Genomic DNA, 24,535 nt, shown 5'->3' with positions numbered 1-24,535 from the left:
TTTATGACATGGATTCCGTTGGCTCTTGAGGTCAACTTTTGTTTTTCACCAAATTTCTTCTCTGCTTCTGACATGTTATCTATGCCAAGTCAACTCTGCAATCTTTTTTTTTTCTCTTTTCTCACGGCTATTATTAACTCATTCAATTATATACACTAACCATGTTTATAACACTATACCAGTTATTAATTCTATGAACTTTTGCATATCTCATATTTTAATTCTTGTCTGAAAAAATTTAAATAAATCCATTTCTCCAAAATTACAAATTACAAGAGTATATACAGCAGAAAAAAGTAACCATGTTCTGGTTGATGCTTAAGGAATCCAACATATATGCACCAGAATTTAAATTTGCTCAAGAATTGTTACACCAACTTGAAGATTTCATAACAGTGATGATGACTACCCAAAAATGGCCCTTGGAGGAAATTTCCTTTTCTGCTTGTCACGTGCAATCTCAATGCAAACTTGATCAACCATTCCCAGAAAATCCTTCACTATGAGAAACAATTGAAGATTGTCTTCTGCAGTTTCTTTTGAAGCTCCTCCTTGATAATACTGTGTTGTTTTATTGACAAGCTGCAATACACTTGTTTGCTTCTCCCTCAATAATTTCAGCTCTTCCTCAGCCTTTCTAAGAAAATGATCCATTTCTTTTGCAAAATGTCCTCCTTCACTATTCTCACACAAGGAAACCAGTTCTTGAACTTTGACTAACCGGGTTGAGAGGGCTGAGATTGAACTCACTAAATTGTTAAAATCTATTTGTGCTGCTTTCTTAACATTGGATAACTCAGAACTGATCCCTCCTACAATTGGCAATCCTAGTGTCACATATTCCCTTTCTATCAGTTCAGTTGAAGCAGCATTATTCTCATAGTTTCCATTGCTGCTACTGCTGCTGCTCCTACTGCTGCTACTTCTCAGGCTGTCATTGCGGTTAAGTGCAACCCGTTTTCCCTCAGAACGAACTACCTCTTCAACCACAAAGTGAAGTAATGTGGTTTTTCCATCGGTGCTCTTAACATCAGAGAGTTTCCTTAGAGAAACCAAATTGAAAGCTTGTGCATTGCCCCTTGCAGTTCCTGCATTCATTCGGTTTCCTGCCTTGAGCACTGCTTCAAGAAGCTTCACAAAGAGTCCTTTGCTTTTAAGCTCCTTACATCCCAGTTCAATGGTCTGCAGAGATTCCTTGGTTTCTTGAATCTCAGAGTCATAGTTCAACCTGAATAGCATTGCATTCAAGCGCTTATAAGCTGAGGGAACAGCTTTGAGGATATTATAAAGGAAAGATTCAGCTGCTGCAAGTCTTGCTGGGTCTCCTTTGTATTCAAGGATAAGAGATTGCTCTTCTTCTGTTGGGGAAACTCTAGCAAGCTTTTCAAGGGTATCTGGTTTGAGGCCCTTACCATCAGTGAGTGCATCTACAATTTCACCTACTGAGACTGCAATAGATTTGAGAACAATAGCAATGTTCTGTGATTTTCTCGGGTCAAGAAGGAAAATTTTTGCAGATGTAGCTGAGGCATCCTTGCTTGGAATGGCTGAGTGACTTGTTCCCTTGGGAGATTTCCGGTTGGTCGCCACATAACCGAAGAGAGCTTCCATGAGATCTTGATCAACCCTGAAGTATTGTGTTGGATGATCAGTAAAGTCTAAGCTGGAATGATCAAAATGTACATTTTATTTTACAAAACATAACACATGAGGATTACCTGAAAGAGCCACGATCAACTTTGTCCCAAACCATGGAGTGATCAGCATTATTAGTATTCACCTTATCCCAATGCAGAGGCTTCAGCTTCACTTGGTCATTGCTGGTTTCTGGGATGCCTTTTCCTGAAGAGTTTCTTTGCTTAACAGCCGGAATTTCAATGGGAGCAGGTGGTGGTTTTGATGAGGAAGGAGGAGGAGGAGGAGGTGGTGCTGGACTCCTTCTGGCTGGGATTGGGGGAGGGGGAGGTGCCGGCACAGGATTATTCGCTTTCGGAACTGCTGAAATAGAAATAGAGGATGAAGGTGTTGATGGTGAAATTGGAGGGGGTGGAGTTGATGGCCGAGTTGGAGAGTCTGGTTTCTGAGCACCCTTGATAACAACCCCAGCTGATGAAGGAAGAGTAGAAGTGGTAGGAACAGAAGCAGCAGGAGAAGAAATTGGTGAAAATCTGTATGGTTCATCCTCTTCTGGAGATACATTCAAGTGGGAAGTTGAAGATTTCCCTCTAAGGAGAGGAACTTCTTGGACGGACTTAGACTTCTTCACATCATTTTCATCATGCCCATCTTCTTGTTCTTTGTTTCTGGGACTACTCAAAACCTCCTTATGTAGATCCTTGTTAGAGTTCTTCCCTTGAAGCTTTCTCCAATAAACAACATCCAAACCATCCTCATCCACAATCAACCCCTTCACATTTCCATCAATTCTCTCAAACCCATTTCCCTGAGGCACAACACGATTATCTCCACCAGAAGCAGTGTTACTTATCACCTCTCTCTTTCTCTTTCTGGCCCTCAAGCACCTCTGCACCAAAAAGAAAACCAAACCACAAAAAACTATGGTGCTGGCGGCAGTTGCAGCCACCGCCTTGGCTATCTTACCACCGGAAGAGCCACGGGCAGGTGCTGTGTTATCAGTTGGTGGTGGAGGTGGTTGAGTCTGTGGTGATGTCTCGGGTTGCTGAGGTGCTGAAGTTTGATTTGGATAGAAAGTTTCAATGTTCTGAGGAGGAGAAGTGGTGGTTTGGCAATGACAGGTTGGTATTGAGAAAGTGTTGAGAAGTAAAAGAAAAAAAAGGGTCAGAAAAGGGAAGGATTGAAGCATCATATTGAAAGGCACAAAGCGAGGAAAGGAAGATTGTGAGAAAACTATGATGTTCTGGTTTTTGTGTTCATTGATAAGTGCAAGTTTTTTGTCCTTCTTTGTCTAAAGATAGTTGATTTAGTTGGCTGACAGTTTCAAAACAGTGGAAGCGGTTACTTGCAGTTGTTGTTCCGGGAAGCGGTGTAGAGGGATGATTTGTTTGGATATGGAAGAGTCGGTGTTGGTGTGTGTCATAAATGGACATGCAATGCAGCTGGTTGGAAAGGGAAAGGTTTACTTTGTCAAACATCAAGTGAATGATGTGGTGCTATCGTGATTCAATGCCTTTGTTTTTGCCAAGAACTTGTAGTACAGTCTTCACAATTTTGACTTGGTTGTGATGTGCAATTTTATAACTAACAACTCTTATTAAACTATAGATGATGAAGGTTTAAAGTAAGAAGAAAAGGAACCAATTCCATTATGGAACTTTTAACTTTCTGGCTGAAGGAATTAGTTGTGAATTAATAGTGGTGGTGGAGCCATTTGGAGTATTTAATGTTGAGAATTGAGTACAGTGGCTCACCGAATTGGCTTTTAGTTGAGAGAGAGAAGGCAATGGCCCTCACAAAGAGACATTTTCACCATTTCTTTTTCCTTTTGCTTAAAACTTTGCCTTGGATTCTCTTCTTTTCCTTCCTTGGACGGCCATCAGAATTATTATATCTGTTTCTTAATCTAATGCACAAATGCACACAACTTTTCAAGTCCTCTCACTTTCTTACTTTGCACTTAACTTCTAATTTATCCTCTCTTTTTTTTTCTTGTTTCATCATTTAGGTGAGAATTTGACAGGTTTTACTATTTTAATGTCATGTCTGATGGATTTTTTATTTGTTGTTTCCTAGTCGTTCTTGATAATGTAGAAACTTTCAGAGTTTAATTGTATAAGTGGGTTTTCTTTTTTAAAGATTTTGAAACATTTTCTTTCAATAATATATTAAAAAAAATTATTTTTTGTCTCATCTATTCAACCAAAATTTATTTTATATTAACTCTCGTAATCTCTTCCAGTGGAAAATGGTAGTATTTAAATTTCATTGTCCAAAGATTTGATGATATGATAAAGGAAAAAAAAAAACACTTGTGATCATACAATCAACTTTACATTATGATATTTTCATCAAAAACTCTCAAAGAAATGTGGAATTAGTTGAATGATGAGTTTTAAAGGAAAAATAGAATAAAGATGATGTAAGTTCTAAATAAATATGATAAAAGGAAACTATTAGAATGAACTATGGTAAATCACTCAAAAAGTTAATTGATTGACTTTTAAAAGTAGTCACATGTAAAAGATTGTTTGATAAAAAAACTGAGTGATTAATGTGTGGTGGAAAAAAAAATATTTTCTTCATAAAAGGTTTGAGTATAAAATTTACTCAGCTAGAAAAGAACAAGGATTTCTCCATGATAATAGTGATAAAAGTGATGAATGCTCTACAAGCTGCTTAGCATAGATGATTTCTCATGATGGAAGGGAGTATAAAAAGTGTCTTAATAGCACATACCAAAGGTAAAAGTACAATAATGAAAAAAAAAATATAGTGCTAAAAAGGAGAAGTGTGAGGAACATAGTAGCATGGGTAAAAGTTGGAAGAAGTTTACACCTTACTCCTATTACAAAAACAAAGGAGAAAAACCACACTAAAAACTTTGTTGATTCAAACTAGATGTTAGATGCAAAGATTGTAACCAAACTCGGGAACATGGAAAAAGTATGTAAAAACAAACAAAAGTAGGAAAGTATATGTTGCTCATACTATACAACAATACTATATGTTATTGTAGGCAAGACAAAACATATAGTAGTAATCAAAATGTAATGGAGTTGTTTCTTTTGAGACTCCCTCATACAAATTATATTTTAGATGTTCTATTTATACTTGGACTAAGTTAGAATATATTGAGTGTGGAAAAGATAATATAGGAGAATTATTGTCTAGTTTTTGAAAAAAAGGAAGTTTAAAATATTTGATTCGTCTAGACGAGAGATTATGACCATCTAGATGAAAGATAAAAGTTTTCAAAATGAATGAAAGAAAAATGGGAGTAAGCCTCTGCAAAAGATACTAACAACTCTCTTTCATGGTATGACACAAGAGACTTCCACTCAAATTATTCTATTTTGAAACAATTGAGCTCAAGATTATAATAATTGGAGGTATGATAATATAAGTTGTGGCGTGAAATTTATAAAGATAGAGCATGAACAACTTAGCAAGGAATTGAAGGAGAATAAACTCCCAAATGATTTGCAATAAAAAAAAAATTGTTGAGATAATGCAAAAGAATGTGATGATAATTAACCCTCTCTAATAATGATTATAAAAATGTGTTAAATCCTGTTGAACATCTAAAGAAGCAAAACAAACAACCCAATGTTAAAATCATTCACCTTGAGCAAGAGAATCAATTGTCAAGGAAAGAAAAAATAGATGGTTTGGAGAGGCATCAATTCAAAGGGTCCACTTTGGTAATTCTATTATTTTTTAGAAAGAATGAACAATGAGTTTGAACTCCACAAGTTCACACATACTTTTTGAACAAGAATTTAAGAAGAAGATGGTGAAGATGACAACAATAGAGATAATAAGGATAACAATAAAGAGGAAGATGACAACGACCAAAATAATCATAATTATAATTACTATTTATAGGAGTATTACATTTATGAATATCAACTAGAAAATATAATAACAAAAGTACTTCTAAAGTCAATTTTAAATCATTAACAATAGCACTTAGAGTATTAATTAAACATAAATAATATATGTAAAAATCTATAATTTATTCAACTCATCTACCAACACACCAAGTGTTGAGTAAATGTTACCACTTATTATTTTTTTTATCCAATGAAAACTCTTAAAATTTATTGGTGTAAATGAGATTTTATTGTGATTGTGAAACATTATATTATGAAAACATACAAAATATTTTCTTCTTCAATTGTATCTATCTATGTTCAACCAAAATTTATTTCACACCCATTATGTTAATCTCCTTCTTTATTAACATTTTAACCGATCGTAGTTTAGAAGAATGAAGTAACATTTTGCAATAAAATTTTAGCCTAACAAAATGAATATTTAGTAGCAAATGTGAATTCTCAAAGTGAGTGTGACGTGGAGCAGGAACATATTTTGGAACTAGTTTTGTTGTATGGAAGTGACGATATGCATAGATACAAATTGAAACAAGATATTTAGTGGTGTGGGGGTGGGCGTAGTAAAATGTTTTGTTTACACCACAGACAGCGTCAAATTCATACAAGCCCGTAAATGTGAATGGAAAACCTTAGTGGATAAAGGAGAAACTCTTTATCCTTTGACTTTGAAAAGCCTTTAGTACAAGACAAATTAAGATATTCCCACTACCGTGTTTGGACATAAAATATATCACAGAAGGACTTTTTCAAACGTTTATGGCTTTCTCAGTTACACATTTTAATTTTACGCGTTACACACAAAGTTCTTTTTTTTTAAAATTAAAATTCATGTTAGTCAACATCATATTAAAAATAACATAAAATTTAAAAAGAAATTGAGACTAGACCAAACCCATGTGAAAAAAAAAAAAAACTCTCTAGAATAATTTAAGCCATTAAGTTTAAATAAAAAATTTAGAAATAAAAACAAGAAAATAAAAAAAATTATTTTCTATGTGTAGCTTTCGGAGACCATAAAAAACGATTAAATCCCAAAAATTCAATCAGATGATCCTCATTTATGTTTAACCGCGGTAATAAAATTTTATAATATTGTTGCACCTAACTATTACTATTTCTTCGGTTGACATGCATCTTTGATTATTTTATTATTTTTGTGTCTAGATTGGTTCATAATTTTATTTTTAAAAAGTTTTCATGTTAAGTATCATTATGAAACTTGACATCTCAGGTAGGCTGACACCTTAATTATCAACAATCATCTACCACCACACGAAAAAAAAAATTATTAAAAAAGAAAAAAGAAAGAAAATACAAACAAATATGGGGGACTAGACCAAAATTCATATATAAAAAACCTAAGAAAATTGATACTTGGTAATTTATGCCTATTAATAAAGAATTTTAATAAAAGACTAGATGGAAGTCTATTATACCAATAAAATTGTTCTTTGTGAATATATCTTAAGTTAGCAAGTTTGTCAGCACATGCATTCCCTTCACGAAAAATATGAGAAATCCTAAACCTGATTTTCCCACAATAATTAAGGCAAGTGTTCTACCTATTATGAAGAATCCAAGGAATATTAGTTTTATCAATAAATGCAGCACAAACCAAGGCAGAATCACACTCAAGCCATAAACTAGTAAGATCCATCTTTTTAGCTTCTTCAATAGCATGTATAACTCCATAAAACTCAACAATCAAAACAATCTGAATATCAAGGAAAGCATAGAAACAACCAATAAAATCCCTCATACTCGCATAGAAAATACCACCACAAACTGCAAGACCAGGAGAACCCCTAGCTACACCATCAGTATTAATTTTAACTCAACCTGATGAAGGAAACTGCCATCTAAGGAAGAGGATGAAGAACTTTGTCAATCCGAATATTAATATCAAAGATCTTAAGCACATTGAATTCGAACATATCATTCCTCAAAAAGATTTTAGAATAATTACTCACTAGGCAAGTAAAATCCTTAATGATGGAAATGGTCTTGGAAAGATCAATCTTAACCTGAAATCTAGCATAATTTATCATACGTCATATCATCCAAATAGAGAAGGTAATCACATCAAGTTTAATCAAATTAACCAGAGGACTATCATCGCTCTTACTAGAAAAAAGGAGATTATCCACATTAGAGAAATGAGAATTAAGAAAAAATTGTCAAACCCAACTCCAAATATACAAAGCATTAGGAAATTCAAAAAAAAAATGTTGAATAAATTCTTCCTGCTTTTCACAAAGTGTACACATAGAACATATATATAAACCTATGTGCTGAACATGTTGAACCGTAAGAAGCCGTCCATGAAAAACTTTCCAAAGTACCCGAGTTTTGAAAGGAGAAATATATTGAGAACAAATGAACTTACCCAACCACCAAAAAAACTTTTGTATCCAAGAAAATTTTTCTAGCAGATTTGATATTGAAATGATTAGATTGGTTCATAATTTAAATGAAGTTTAATTATGAAATTAGATAGAAGACTCATTTGATATATGTTGGCTGATAATTAAAGAATTAATACCGTGAGATATAATTTGAAGATAATTATATTATATATATATATATATATATATTAAAAAGGTTTCCTTCATTTTTTTATTTTTATTTTTCATTTTACATTCTTCTCTAAACCAAAAGAAACCATTAAACAAAAGGATCTAGTCCACATATACAAGAAAAATATTTATTGAAAAAGGAATATATTTTAAGAAATTAATATCATAGTTTCAGTTTAAGTAATAAGGTTCAGAAAAAGAAAAGATTCATGAAATCTTCAGAGAGACTTTAATCACAACTATATACTTTTTCCATACAGAAAATGAATATAACTATTGCGTTGTTAGACCGTTAGAGAAGAGTTTATGCGATGATGTGTATGGAAATTGAAAAGGACAAATATTAGATACATTAATAGGTTTAATTATATTTTTAATTTTACTATTAATTTATTTTGTTAAATTTTGTCTCATTATTAATAATTTTTTTAATCAAGTCTCTCCATTCCCAAATGCTTTCAATTTATGGATAATAATGTATACTTGTAATTTATGAAATTAATTATATTAATTTCAATAGAGAAAATAGTTATATTAATTTCAATAGAGAAAATAGTTATATTATTTCAATTTTAAAAATTCCAATCTATTATTGATTTTTTAAAATTGAAGAATTTGATTGAATATTTTATTAATATATAAATCAAATTGAAAAAGATAAATGATAATATAAATAGTTAAGTGTAAATTAATATTATTAGGATTTTTTATAAAAAAAAATATAAAACTGACAATTCGTGGTAATAGTTTAGATAGTGAGAGACTTGTAGACTTTAGTGTTATTTCCACAACTTTTGAAGCTTGAAAGAGCCACACACTACCAGTCAAAAATAAAACTACACATTTCGGTCATCTTACGAGTCTTCGAAGCTTACTTTGGCTTTTCTATTGTGTTTTCTTCAACTAAAAGACCTTACATCTTCGAAGTTTGCATTTTTCCATCACTGTTATAAATCTAATATTTCTAGTTAAAATTAAAATTGTGAATCACAAATTATGAGAGCTACTAAACTATGTTTTATATTGCAAATAACCTCACATGAGAGTTGAATGTTAAGATTGTGAAGCTTGGAGTGACAAAAAGTTTCAGCCTCATCCGTTTTGGTTTGATTCGTTTTGGCCTGAGTCAATACTGGTATGTCAAAAAGGAGTTGGGGCGGGTTGGTCGCCAAGGTTATATGGGCTCAAATTGGTAATCGACTCCATCATAGGGTAGGTTGGCATACTAGCCCGTCACTTTTCAATTTTTTTGTTTGTTTTAGATCTATTTATTTGGTTGTAGTCATTGATAACAAAATAAAGTAAATATCAACAATATTTCAATGAATCAAATGATGTATAAAAATTTAATGTAAATAAAGTTCTATGTAAAACGTTGATCACTACCAACTTTAATTCCAAAAGCATGAGATTTCTCTTTAAAAGTGTCAAAAATAAAGAAGAGCGGGTTTGCGGGCTAACCCACCCGTCCCACCTATGGTCTGTCGGATTGGTGGGTTAGGTGAGTCGGGTCAATATATGTTGGCGGGTTTAAAAGGTTAATTTCAAAAACATGAGATTTCTCTTTAAAATTGTAAAAAATAAAGAAGGGCGGGTTTGCCGGCTAACCCACCCGTCCCGCCTGTGGTCTGTCGGGTTGGTGGGTTAGGTGAGTCAGGTCAATATAGGTTGGCGGGTTTAAAAGGTTGACCCACCCCACCTAAGTGAAATGGGCTGGCAGCCCAGCCTGCCAGACCCGATCCACTTTGTCATCCCTAGTTAAACTAGTTTTGAACCAAAAATTACTTTGAAAATATAATACTTATATTGAATCAATGATAATTTTGAAAATTAATTGAATAATATATTATTAATTATAAACACAATAAATTTGGATAACCATATCAAAAGTGTACCACTATTCAAACACGCACTAGTACAAAATAACAGTAGGGACATCCCATAGACGACAACTAACAGATATAAGTCGTCTAATAAAACACAATGACAATTTTAAAATTAAAATAAGTATAAGCGACGATTCACACTAAAATCGTAGTCTATATAAAATTTAAACACATAGGCGACGATTATTCAGAGAAACTGTTACTTAAAAGCTTGGCATAGATTACTATGGCCAAACATAGTCTAATGTTCAAATTTTTTTTAATAGGCGATGGTTATTAGGTAAAATCGTCGTCTATATGCATGTTTATGTTATCCTGGCAGAGCGCGCCTCAATTATGTGTTCTTCATTTGTACAACTCTCTCTTCTTCTCTGCACCCTCGCTCTCTTTCGTGTTTCCTCCATTGCTTCTCCCTTGCTCCATTCCTCTAACACTCACTTGCTCCATCACATTTTCTTCACTGCTTTCTTTGATCACTGCTTCCAAGGCTTTTCCACTACTGCATTGGTTCATTCTTCGCTATGTGTGCTTCTCCTCCGCCTTTGCTCCTCGTGCCTTGAGAGTCATTGTCCACCAAGTTTCTTTTAGCCCTCCTACCCACCACCACCTGGCTAGTAAACTTACTATTTTATTTTTATTGTTATATATTTATTTATTTTTTGTTTTTGTAGTTATTATTTTTTACGAGCTCAATATATGTTCAATTATAAGTATAATTTATTTTAGTTAAAATTGTTAAATTGGAAATTTTAAGTTAGAATTGTTAGGTTAGAATTATTAAGTAGTTAGATTAATAGTTATATTTGTAAAGTTAGAATTGTAAATTATAATTGATTGATTTATATTGGATTTGATGTTTTTTAATGAATTGTGTGATACATGTTGGTATTGGGTCTAGGGATATTCGACACCCAAAAAGTCACTAAAAAAAATCACTTTTAGCGACCACCAAATTCGGTCGTTAAAATCACTATAATCGGTCGCTAATCATATCTGCGACCGAAACAGTCACCAAATAAAGATGGAAGCGAAAACCCTGGTCGCAAAGCCGTTAGAGACCGAATTATAAAGTGGTCGCTAATTTGCAACCGAAATTTCGGTGGCTAAATCGGTCGCAGGAAATTTGGTCACCAAAATTTAGAAACTAAATTAGCAATCGAAAATTCGGTTGCTAAACTTGTCGCAAATAAATTTAGTCACCAAAATTCGAAAACCAAATTAGCAACCGAAATTTCGGTGACTAAATCGGTCGCAGAAAATTTGGTCACAGAAATTCAAAACCCAAATTAGCTACCCAAATTTCGGTGGCTAAATCGGTGGCTGAATTAGAAGGTGATAGTGACCACCATTTTCGATCGCTAAAAAAAAATCTTTTGGTGACTATTTTGGTGGCTAAATGGAGACTTCTACAGCGACAGATTTGATTTCGGTGGCTAAATAGCCACCAAATCAATTTCGGTGGCTATTTTTATTTGTATTATTAATACCTATTTAAAATGGTATTTTGACCATTTTATAAAAAAATTCAGACCTGCTTATAGAGATACTCAAAATTCAATCAAACTAAATTGTAATGAACTTCAAATACATAGTTTAAGAAGAAGTTGTGCTCAAATTAAAGGTAAATCATACTACACAACTAAAACTGTGGAAAACTAGTTAAAAGAGTCAAATCTATGATATAATTCAACATATAACTAATCTTCTTCTGAACTGTCATCTCTACTCTGGTCTCCTTTATGATGTCCACTGATAGTAGGATCTGAAGAGCCTGATGCGGGATTATTCATTTGAATGTGTTGTAGGATGAGTTGCATCCTCTCATCTTGTTTATGCATGTGTTCACTTTGCTCTTCATGAGTTTTCATCAATAGCTCCATCTTTTCTTCAAGTGTTCGCTCCTTGACACGTTTTGTCATAAGTTCATCATTTAGCTTTTGAATAATCTCACGCATTTCTTCTATTTGATGGACTACTGGAGCTTGACTTGCAGCAGAGTGAGCACTTGTTGAACTATTAAACCTTTTGCTCAATACACCAAGACCATAGACATTCCCTTTTTTATTTTCACTTCCAACAACATCGATATATATTTCATTGTCATCAATAGAGGCAACATGAGAGTTTTGCGAAGATGCGCTTTCAAGCATTTGCTGTTGTTGGGCTTCTTCTCGACGTTTCTTATATTTCTCCTAAAAATGAAGTCAAATTGATTATTGCGAAGAAAACATATAGTAAAAATTAAACTATAACAAATTTTAAACATACCGCAAGGTCGCGAGTCTTGTCATTAACCCATTGTCCAGTCTTCAATTTCTTTGTTCTCTCTACAACCTCCCAAGCAGTTGGTTATCGTTCAAGCTCTTTAGTCTACATAAATTCAATAAAAAGATATAATAGATTGTATTTAAATTAAATATAGAAAGAGAAGAAATATAATAATATTACCATTTTCTCAAAGTGAGCTGCGGTAGATATGGAACCACCACAGTAGGTTGAGGCTCCCTTCTCAACAGCCCGATTTGCCTTGGCAATAGCACTCTTGTTCTGGAATTCTGTAGAACTCCAATGCTGGTCCAAGGTTGCTCGAACAAGTTGTGGAATCCAGGTCCCCTTATCTTGACCATGCCTAACTTTACTCAAGGCATTTTTAAAGATACGGGAGGCTTTTGTATCAAAAATGGATCTAATGAGTTGGTCTTGTTCCATATCCCACCTATACTCTTTCTGCATGTAAAATAAATTAGAAAAAAAACATTGTAGAAAAATAAAATATCATTTTAAATGTAATCATAACTCAAATTACCTTGAACTCTCCAAACCATCTATCTCTAAGCTCAAGACGAACCTTCTTCCAAGTGGGACTGGGTTCATCATATTTTTGCTTGATGATTCATGAGATTACATTGGAAGGTCCATTTGCAAGTGAAAAACTATGTTCAAAACATATTGTCAAAAACATAAACTCTCTCTTCATGCACATGGAAGGCGGAAGGTTGTATGGGGTTAGGATAACTGGCCAACAAGAATAACTTTTTCCATATTGACCAAAAGGATTAAACCCATCTGCACATAAACCTAATCTGACATTTCTTGGGTCTTGACTAAAATCTGGATGCATTCTATCAAAATGCTTCCAAGTTTCTCCATCAGATGGATGAGACAAAATAGACGGGTCCCTTTGATTCTCACTATGACATCTCATGTGAGGTGCAGTTGCCATTGAAGAGTATAACCTTCTAAGTCTAGGAATGATGGGAAAGTACCACATTTTCTTAATAGCAATTTTCTTTTCAATTCCCCTCCTAGTGACTGTCTTATATCGCTCCATTCCACAAATAAAGCAATTAGTTATACTTTTATGACAATGTTCCCTATAATACAACATGCATCCTTTTGGACAACAATCAATTTTCGTACAACCCAAACCCAATTTTTCCACTAACTTCTTAGCTTGGAAAAAATTATTAACCATTCGATGATCTTTGGACATAGTCTCCCCCATAAGTTGGACCATTCTATTGAAACATCCTTCAGACATATTATAATCAGATTTCAAGCTTAGAGCTTCCAAAGAAGTTGACAATTCTGAGTGATTCTCGCATCCTTCCCACAAGGGTGCTTGTGCAGCAGCAAGCATGTTAAAAAAATTTCGAGTTTCAAGATCAGGATTTTCCTCCATGTACTCAGATCCAATAACACTCTCTGGTTGCATGCAATGTGCATTTGAGGGCCCCACATGATCCATTATCATTTTATGGAAACGACCTAATTCTTCTCTTTGTTCACAAGTTCCATAACATGAACTGGCAACATCCACTGGGGGGGATTGTGGTAATTCTTCACCATGATTTGTCCACCAATAATAATTAGGCATGAATCCCTCTTGATAAAGATCCCACCCAACTTGATCAACATACTTGAAAACTTTACAACTACATTTAATACAAGGACATCTTAACATTTCACCTTGTTCTTGAAACTTTTCTTGACTAATAACATATTGTAGGAACTCATACACTCCTTCTCTAAATTCCTCTGTCAAATGTTTGTTTCTGTCCAATCTTTTATACATCCACTTTCTACCTTCGGGGATTTCCATTAATGCAATCTGACTACAACAAATTCTTGATGTATACACTTGTTTTAGGAGAGAGAAAACAGGACACTGAATGGAGAAAGTAAAAAATAGATGCAAATATGAAAGTATTGGGTTGACAGGAAGAGAAGCATACCTTTGTTGGTTCACTTTGTGACTGATCTTCGGAGGAGGTTCTATTATTTATATAGAGCTGCTGCTATATATATTTTTCCTGTAGACAAGAGAGATGAAGAATGTCATATTGAATCAAAAGATCATTTAAATAAGTAAAACTAGCTTCAGCCTAATAATAAAGGTTTAGTCACCATCATGGAAAACTAATACAAAGTGAGATATAATCAACCATTGATTAGCCATATTGCCAACAGTTTCATCCCGATATCATACAAAAGAATAAGAAAGAAGAAACTACAAACTAAGAAAATGAATGCAGAGGCAAGTTTAGAACAGAGGGAAAAATCTTTTACCTTTTATTTTTTAAAGTTCAACCATTAATTTGGTCCCTATAGTTGAACAAACTTTACATTTTAGTCTCATGTAAAGATCATATTTTTAGTCTTATACATACTATTGTAATCTCTTTTAATTTCTATGAATTTAAACATTGAGACTAACAGATTAAAAATGGTATGCATAAAAATTAAAAGTAATCGAAATAATGAGTGAGTTTACAATGTTGATGACCTTAAAGAGGTTGTGGCTGCCCATAAAGAGGATCGCCTAAGAAAAGCAATGGAAGCACAGACAATCATTGCTGAAGAATCTAAGCAATTCGAAGCTTGGAGGGACTCGCTGGAAACTGTCCCTACAATTAAAAAATTGCGGGCTTATGCGGAAAGAATCAGGCTCGCTGAGCTTGAGAGATGCTTAACTAAGATGGGTGATGATATACCTAAAAAAAAAATCGGAGGGTTGTGGATGATCTTAGTCGGGGTATAGTGAATAAGTTGCTTCTTGGTCCAATGCAACATTTATGGTGCGATGGGAATGACACTCGGACTCTTAGTGAGACACTGGAGAACATGCATGCTTTGAATAGGATGTTCAACCTTGAAACTGAGATATCTGTTTTGGAGCAGAAGATTCGAGCGAAGGTGGAACAAAACCAGAAATGAAATCCAACACCAATTTCATTGATCATAATGATTTATTCTCTCCATTAGTCATGTGTTTTCACCCTGTTCTTCCGCGGCCATTTGGCTTTTTATTATACAAAATGAAGTGTTTTGTTGAGCTTTTTATTTACCTCAAATAATATTTTTCTAAAATGTGTCCCAGTATTGGGAATGTTAATTGTAAATGTCGAGCTTCTATATTAGAGAGAGGATTGGTTTTGCACTACCCTTGTCTTTCTTGGTCCAGGTTTATTCACACTTTTTGTTAGTTTTTTAGATTTTGTAAACAATATATTTGGAACCAATCAGTTGTTGATCTACAAGCATTGTTTTTGGAGTGTTTCTTATATGTGTTGTAACTGGCTTTGACTAGCAATCTCGACTAGGACGAGAGATTATGAAACTGAGCTCTGGGGTTATTTTACCTCTACATTGAAGGCTGTCCATTGGCCAGTTAAAGCAGTGAAATTAGGAAAGTTGATTAAAGGGAGATGAGATCAGTTTAAAAACAGAAACACAAGTAAAAAAGCTAGGAAAACAAATTGTGATGAATAGCAAAGCTATATTAAAAAATATGTCAGTAATATTTCCTCTTTACTAATATTCCTTTCCTTTTTGTTTGTTTGGCTATTTGAAAGAGACATTTTTTTTTACTTTATTTATATATATTTAATATTATCATATTCTCAAATATCGTATATTTTTAAATACTTTATACATACACATATCTTGCATGAAAGTGAAATAAGAGGAAAGGCTATAATTAATTAGAGAGAAGTTAATAAAAGAGATTATTTTTTAGTTTTGCGTTATTTCCCTAGAAATCTGTAGAAAAAGAATAATAAGGTGCTCTCCTGTTGTAGAATGTCTATTGCTTGAAATAATTTATAAGAATTGATAAATTTATTATATAACTTCAATTACACCTTTTACTAAACTACCTATTGAATATTTAAACTATTGTTGGTTTGTTAAAACTTTGATTTTATTGAGTGAAAAAGACAATGCAACTCATAAATTTAAAATAAAACAATTCATATTTATTACCTCTGAAACCGTAGATAAGAGATAAAATAAGGCAAAAAATAGTTTTAAAAATGAGACAAATATCTAAAAACTGACAGCAAAATCTGTCCAATCCCACCTCCCCTTATGGTTTGGGTGGAAGGAGCTTGTTGAGCCAACACACATACATTGAAAGAAGATCTTTTACTCGAAACAGAGCAACACAATACAGCTACAGTTGAGAACATAAGATTACAACTTATATAAGGCAGACTTGCTCAAAACTACTAAAAGCCTAAAACACTGCAAATAATAATTCACCCAAACGGCCTAGAGCATATGCATGCAATATGAGGACTGTGCCTGTGAGATCTTAAACAATGAAACTAATAAGTAATAACGCTCATTAATTAAGTTTGGTGATGATATTTGTTAAGGTACCATATCTGGGATCTAAACCCAGTACTTTATCCAATTTAATTTTTGGTTTTGACTCTTTTCAAGATGCAGACAAGTCTTCGGACCTAGGAAAGTCCGAAGATATTGCAAAAGGTATTTTAAAAGGAGCTCTTGATCTGCAAGATTCTCTAAGCATGATACGCAAGTTGCAAGAGGAGGCCTCACAGCATACAACTCTTTTTGGGAGAAAACATACTAAGAAATCAGAAAGAGACAGAATTGATGGAAGCAAGATTGGCAGAAGGCAAGCTAATCCATTTGGGGAACAAAGTAATGCAAAGGGGTTTCAAAGACCACGGCCTTCTGCAGGTGGTTCTTCAAGTAACTGCAAAGAGGAACTCAAGAAGGTGATTAAGGAGAGCTTGGTTAGGCAAAACATGTTTCCAGAGACCACTGAAGGATTTGATTCAGGTCCAGAAACTTTTTCTATAAGCACAAGCCAATGTTCTGGGGTCAGGACTAACAACAGTCTTTCTGATCCTTCTTTATCCGTAATAGCTTCAAAGATTGAAAGAGGACCTAGCCTAGTTTTCAAGCTGATGCGTTTAGAAGAAGGCCCCTCAAAATCATTTGCAGCTGTTAAGCAAAAACTGTTGGATGGTGAGATAGATATGTCAAAGGTCAGAAAGAATGATTCTATACCTGAAAGGGTTAATCCAGAACAAAGAGCCCAGAGTGAAACTCTTGACACTATGCATTTCAAAGGTATTTTGAAGGAGAGTTTTGTCAAAGATTCTAAGCTTCATGTGCATCATTTCAATGATACTAGTTCCAAGCAGTTTGTTGATTTATCTCACATTGCACTAATGAAACCTCAATGTACTCTATACCAACAATCAGAAAAAAGTACCTATATTCCAGTTCTTCCAAAAGAGTTAACAAAACTGAGAGGAGAAATATCCTCTTCTAAAACTATCAAACATAGAAAAGATTCCAGTTCCACCAACATGGGAAAAGAAATGGAAAAAGGTATCAGGAAACGGCTTAACAAAGTGGAAGGACCTAAATTTCTCAAAGAGGTTATTAAACTGGATGCAAATGGAAGCAATTCATGTGCATCATTTCAATGATACCAGTTCCAAGCAGTTTGTTGATTTATCTCACATTGCACTAATGAAACCTCAATGTACTCTATACCAACAATCAGAAAAAAAGTACCTATATTCTAGTTCTTCCAAAAGAGTTAACAAAACTGAGAGGAGAAATATCCTCTTCCAAAACTATCAAACATAGAAAAGATTCCAGTTCCACCAACATGGGAAAAGAAATGGAAAAAGGTATCAGGAAACGGCTTAACAAAGTGGAAGGACCTAAATTTCTCAAAGAGGTTATTAAATTGGATACAAATGCAAGCAATTCTGTTGAAGAATATTCAGGTAAGGTAAAACTGTATTGTCAATGAGTGATACATACTATTTAAGCAATCAAATACCTTCGTTCGCCTCCGTTTCCGTTCGCCTCCGCTCGCACCTCCGTTCGCCTCCACTCGCACCTCCGTTCGCCTCTGTTCGTACCACGACCACCACCCACAATTTCCTCCTCCTTCGACCACCTTGCAGCTTCCTCCCCACCTTTGCTTACACCACAGACCAATTTTGGGTATTTAGTGCCCTAAAAGCATCTGCAACTTCAAAATAACTTTGAAGCTTAAAAAAAACAAATCCCAAATTTTATCTAATTATCACATTATTTTTTACTGAAGCCACCTCTTCATAAATAATATTAAAAAATGTAAAATTTATATAAAATTAAAAAATAATTATTAAATAAGTATTTAAATATTCATTATAGTAAATGTGGATATTTTAATCAATTAATTATTTTTCATAATAATACATTTTATAATTTCTAACGCAGATACGTTAATAATTTTTAATTAAACAAAAATAATTTAGAAACAAGTGATAAAACTGTTATTAATAAAAGAAATTAATAATTAAAAAATTATTTATAATTTAATTTGGAAAATATATTTATTTTTAAAAATTAAAGTTATTTTAAAGAAATCATTTTATTTAAGTTTAATTATTTAGTGTAATCTATTTTTTTAAAAGGATTAATTTTATTAATAATAATATTGTGTTATGTAATTTTATTTAGAATTTTTATTTGAGCTGCTATTATAAATACAATATTTAATAAATTTTATTTAAATTTAAGAAATTATAAATATAATTGACACATATTTTTTAAATAGAAAAAGAAATTAGTAATACAACTAATTATTTTTTAAAGGGATAAGTACTCATTAATATTTAAAGTGTCTGTAATCCTTGTATAATTTTTTAAAAATAAAAATGAATTATTATTATTATTAATAGTACTAGTAAAATAAATAATTATATTTAGCGACCAAAAGAAATTCGGTGGCTACAAAATAAACGTATTTGATGGCTAATTCAAGGATAAAAATAAACAATTATATCTAGCGACCGAAACAAAATCGGTGGCTAAAACATAAATAAATTTGGTGGCTGATTCGGTGGCAAAAATAAACATTTATATTTAGCGACCAAAAGAAAATCGGTGGCTAAAAAGTAAGAATATTCGGTCGCTAATTCGGTGGTAGAAAAAAGCAAGAAAATTTAGCGACCGAAATAACATCAGTGACTAAAAAATAAACATATTCGGTCGTTAATTCGGTCGCGGATATATTTTTCCTAAGTTATTCAAAACAGCCACCACTTTAGCGACCAATGGTTTTGTCACTCTCATGTTTGGTCGCGGATTCGGTCGCAAAACTAACTAACATAATAAATAATTCATTCGGTCGCTATTTCGGTCACAGATTTGACACTACGGGTATTTGGTGGCTATTTCAGTTGCAAATTGCGACCACTAATTTTCGGTCGCTAAATTCGGTGACTAAATTGTTATTTCCTTGTAGTGAGTATTGTTCTCTTTTGGAAAGTTAAGTTCATTGAGAGATCCTTAATTTTTATTATTTTTGAGGTTTAATACATTTTTTTTCTATAGTACTTATCAAATTGTTAAATTTTGTGTATGTCAAACTAAAGTTTACAAACAAAGCAATGAAAATTGTTCGGGCAATTGAATTTTGAATTTTCTGGTTAGACAATTTGAGAAAAACATTATTTTTTATTAGTTCAATAGTAAATAATGGTTAATCTACATATATTTTACGTAATTTTGATAAATTGGTAAAGTTGGTTGATTTGTCACTCCAAATCAAAATAGCTTTCTTACGCGTGAGTAGGCAAGGACCACTTTCACGTTTAGGTAATGACAACTTCCATATTCATAAAATAATTATGATTTTGTTTGCACCTTCAAAAAATGGTCATATAATATTCTTTACTTTGTTAATAATTGTTTTACTTCTTTGATTTAGTGTTAGAAAGTTTGTTCGAAAATACCCTATTCTTTTCAGGTATACTTTTTGTAGGATATTTTTTTGTTTATTTTAAAAATTAATATATTTATTAACTTTTCAAGCTTTATCATTTTAGAACATATTTTTTCATGTCATTTTAACATTCTCTTATGTCAAACACACTCTTTTAAATTTTACTTTCAATGTTACAATTTATAATAAATTCTTAAAATATAATAATTCAACTTTAATAATTATTTAGACAGTTGAAATATGTTTAAATGTTATAATTAATTCTCCTAATAATGGTAATTTATTAATTTATTAAGTTAAACTCAAGAGTTAGATGGAGAAGGAATATGAAGATAATATTCTTCACTGATTATTGTATATGTGAATGGAATATGCTGAGACATTTTTGTGTATATTGATTCCACTTGAATATTTTATTCATAGAATGAGATTAGAGTGTTCTTATGATTAATTAATTTAACCCCTCCCACTTTTTGTCTTAAGCAAATTACTAACCCAATTAGAAGGATTAAATTGTAGGTTTGGTCTATGATAAAGACAGTGGATAGAGATGGAATTTGCTTAACCTTCCAATGCTTTTTGTATTTACAGAAGAATATGAATGCACCGTTTAACTGAAATAAACAGATGGAATCATAAATTTGACAATTATTAAGAAAGCAACCTTTGTGTCTTATGTAGATAAGTTTGTCTTCTCCTTTCCCAATTTGGATTTGGTTGAACAAAAATCTTACTAATTACTTCATTTTGTCAATGTTATTGATGCCAGAGTCAATGAACGAAGCACACCTTGATGTTTCTGTATCTATTATTAGTTTATTTTGTCAACTTTTTGGTGCCAGAGTCAGCTCAATTAAGCAAATTGATATTTCTATGGAAATTTTACAATTTCTGAACTTCTTACTTTTTAAATAAAAGCAAGATGAGTAACAAACATTTTTTTTTTCATTTGATTTAGTTCTTTATGTAAAATTCAATATGATGTTTTGAAACTCCGAATTGGCTACGCCAAAATCTATCCAAAAACATGCTCTCTGACAAGATTTGTTATTATATATTTAAATTTAAATATTTTTCCTATAATTTTGGATTATTTTTTAGTTTTGTAAAATTCTAAAAAAGTAACTTTCATAAGATCAATGTGTATTTTTCTTCTAGGAAAATAGTTCCTCCTAATTCAAGATATTTCATTATGATGTTTTTATATTGAGTGTGGATATTCGCATTAAAAGATGACCGATAAACCTTCACTCGGGTCAGATTTTCAAAATAAAGTTAAATTTTTTCTTAATGTGGTTTAGGTATAACCTAGGTCGAATTTTAAAGATGCATCACTTGTGTTATATTTACATTGTTCACATTCTCCTTACACAAATTAAAAATGGGGAAAGAAAGGAATTAAAATTGGAATGTATAAGAAAATGATAAAAAATGGTAAGAAGAAGATATGTTTCTTATTATCTTATGTGTATGATTACATCACTTCATGTATAGGAAATATATAGGGAATTTCTCTCTCCAAATTACAATCTAATTAAGTAAGATACTAATAATGAGATTCTATCATTATTAAATTAAATTAATTGTATATAGTTGGGTACAATATCGTACAATATTGCATACAATAATTGCATATAACTTGATAATTATTATTTCCTTAATACTACCAATATAACTTGATAATTATTATTTCCTTAATACTCCCCTCAAGTTGGTAGGTGAAGATCATGAACCCCAAACTTGTGTCGTAGCGTCAAAAATCGTTCATTGCCCAGTGCCTTCGTAAAAATATCTGCGAGCTGATACTATGTCGGTACATATGAAGGACTGATTATCCTAGCTTGTAATGTGACAGTCTATCTCAATATGTTTTGTGCGTTCATGAAATACTGTATTTGCTGTTATATGTAATGCCGCTTGATTGTCACAGAAAAGTTGAGCTGGCAAGTTACATGACACCTTTAAATCCTGCAACAGATATCGCAACCAAACTATCTCCAAACAAGTATTGGCCATCGCGGTATTTTGCTTCCGCTGATGATCTTGATACGTTTGTCTGTTTTTTTACTTCCATGAGATAATAGAAGAAAAAAAAATGCAATACCTATATACTGATCTCCGAGTTGTCTGACAACCTCCCCAGTCTGAGTCGCAATAAGCTGTCAATGTCAGATTGTTTTCGGATGGCAATAGCAATCCTTGTTTTGGTGACCCTTTGATGTACTTTAGGACTCGAATTGCGGCATCCCAACGAGGTTTCCGTGGATCCTGTATATATTGACTTAGGGTCCGAATCGAAAATGCTATGTCAGGCCGAGTAACCGTGAGGTATATCAGTCGTCCCACGAGTCGCCTGTATTTGACTGGATCCTTTAATAACTCTTCATCGTCTGGTGTGAGTTTTAGGTATTGTTCCATTGGAAATTATTGTCCCGTATCCTGCAAAATATCAAGCGTATATTTTCTTTGGGACATATAAATACCAGCTTTGGAACGGGAAAATTCAATCCCTAAAAAATATTTTAGGTCTTCAAGATCTTTAATGCGAAATTGTTGTAATAGACAATCTTTAACACGCTGAGTTTCTGTCAAATCATTTCCTGCCAAAAGAATAGCATCCACATAAATCAAAAGGGCAGTAAATGATGAGTTATTATGTCTTCTGAATAGGGAGTAATCTGTCTTGGACTGTTGAAATCCTACAGATTTAATCACATGAGAAAATGTTGAAAACCATGTTCGAGATGCTTGTTTGAGACCATAAAGGAATTTGTTGAGTCGACATACAACGTTCTCCCCCTGTCGATGATGCCCAGTGACAAGTTCATGTAAATAATTTCATGCAATGTGCCATGTAAGAAGGCATTTTGCACATCTAGCTGGTGAGTAAACCAATTTCTGGCTGCTGCAATGGTAAGGAGACACCTCAAAGTTGTTAATTTTGCTGTTGGTGAAAAAGTTTCAGAATAGTCGACACCTTCAATCTGAGTGTACCCCTTTGCGACAAGGTGCGCCTTATATCTGTCGACGCTACCATCTGAGTTGTACTTTATTTTATAGACCCATTTGCATCCGATGGGTTTCTGCCCAGCGGGTAACGGTGTCAAGGTCCACGTTTGATTTAGCTGCAAGGCGGAAAGCTCTTCGTCCATTGCTTTTTGCCAATTTGGATCAAGCATAGCTTGAGCATAAGTGTGAGGTTCTTTGGTGGTTGTGATGTTAGCAAGATATGCACTATGTGTAGAAGAAAATCGTGAATTAGAAAGAAAATGATGCATAGGATACCTGGTTCCATTCTGTCGGTCTTGGGCAGTGGTCGAATGATTGGCTTGGGATCCCGTTACGTAGTCTTGAAGCCAGGAAGGCAGGGTTGATGTGCTGGATCGTCGAACAGGAAGGTCAGTTGGAGAAGGTTTGGTAATGGGTGCTAGACTTCTTGGCATGGGAGAAGAAGGTTGGTCTACTGGAGGTTCAGGTGTATTATGACGAGTAGGAGAAGAAGGTTGGTTTGATGGAGGTTCAGGTGCATTGTGACGTGTAGGAGAAGAGGGTTGGTTTGATGGAGGTTCAGGTGTATTGTGACGAGTAGGTGAAGAATGTTGGTTTGATGGAGGTTCAGGTGCATTGTGATGAGTAAGAGAAGAAGGTTGATCGAGTGAATGTTGGACAGGAGTGGGTAAGTCAATGTCAATAGTGGGAAAAATACCTTGTAATGGAGGTGAGGATTGTGTTTGTGACTGTTGGCAGAATGGGAAAACACTTTCATGGAAGATGACATCCCGACTTGTAAAAAAAGTTTTTGCATCTATATCAAATAATTTGTATGCTTTTTTACTATGAGGATAACCAATGAAGATGCATTTTCGGGCGCGCGGATCAAATTTTTGCTTAGGTGAAACAACAGTTGCATAATAGAGACAACCAAAAGTTTTTAGGTGAGAAAGTGAAGGTGGTTGATTATATAGTAGCTCAAAAGGTGATTTATTTTTTAGTAAAGGTGATGGCAAGCGATTAATGATATATGTGGCGGTTAAAACGCATTCTCCCCAAAATTCTAATGATAAATTGGACTGAAATAGGAGGGCTCGTGCTGTGTTTAAAATGTGTCTATGTTTGCGTTCTACTACTCCATTTTGTTGAGGAGTGTAGACGCAAGTGCGTTGACATTCAATACCTTTTTTGAGAAAAAAATCATACATTGAAATAAATTCCAGTTCGTTGTCAACGCGGATGATTTTAATAGATGCCTGAAATTGATTTTGTGCAAATGTAATGAATGACTCTAAGAGATGTTGGGTTTCAGATTTGTGATTCATAAGAAATAGCCAAGTACATCTAGTATAGTCATCGACTATAGTGAGAAAAAAAACGTTTTCCAAAATGAGTTGGGGTTTTATGAGGACCCAAAATGTCACAATGCAATAAATTAAATGGAGAATGAGATTTTATTGTGCTTAAAGGAAACGGTAGCCTTGTCTTTTTAACTTTGGG

General features: G+C 33.3%; 2 protein-coding genes and 1 pseudogene across 2 annotated transcripts; 1 reads left to right on the top strand and 2 right to left on the bottom strand.

Moving 5' to 3' along the window:
- Positions 1-224: 224 nt before the first annotated feature.
- Positions 225-3,207, bottom strand: LOC137806507 (formin-like protein 4). Its single transcript, XM_068606669.2, has 2 exons — positions 1,719-3,207; positions 225-1,627 (listed from the first exon to the last, which is right to left on the bottom strand). The coding sequence occupies exons 1-2, from the start codon at positions 2,825-2,827 to the stop codon at positions 406-408; spliced, it is 2,331 nt and encodes a 776-aa protein (XP_068462770.1). The 5' UTR covers positions 2,828-3,207; the 3' UTR covers positions 225-405.
- An 8,486-nt stretch (positions 3,208-11,693) lies between these two features.
- On the bottom strand, positions 11,694-14,118 carry LOC150028654 (uncharacterized; annotated as a pseudogene).
- Positions 14,119-16,640: 2,522 nt separating this feature from the next.
- LOC150028653 (uncharacterized) lies at positions 16,641-18,079 on the top strand. Its single transcript, XM_090299826.1, has 2 exons — positions 16,641-17,646; positions 17,955-18,079. Exons 1-2 carry the CDS (start codon positions 16,641-16,643, stop codon positions 18,077-18,079), a joined length of 1,131 nt encoding a protein of 376 aa, XP_090155952.1.
- The last annotated feature ends 6,456 nt before the right edge of the window (positions 18,080-24,535 follow it).

Source organism: Phaseolus vulgaris, chromosome 3 (genome assembly GCF_051622355.1).
Source record: "Phaseolus vulgaris cultivar YP4 chromosome 3, ASM5162235v1, whole genome shotgun sequence".
NCBI lineage: Eukaryota > Viridiplantae > Streptophyta > Magnoliopsida > Fabales > Fabaceae > Phaseolus > Phaseolus vulgaris.
This window is presented reverse-complemented; position numbering and strand designations above follow the sequence as displayed.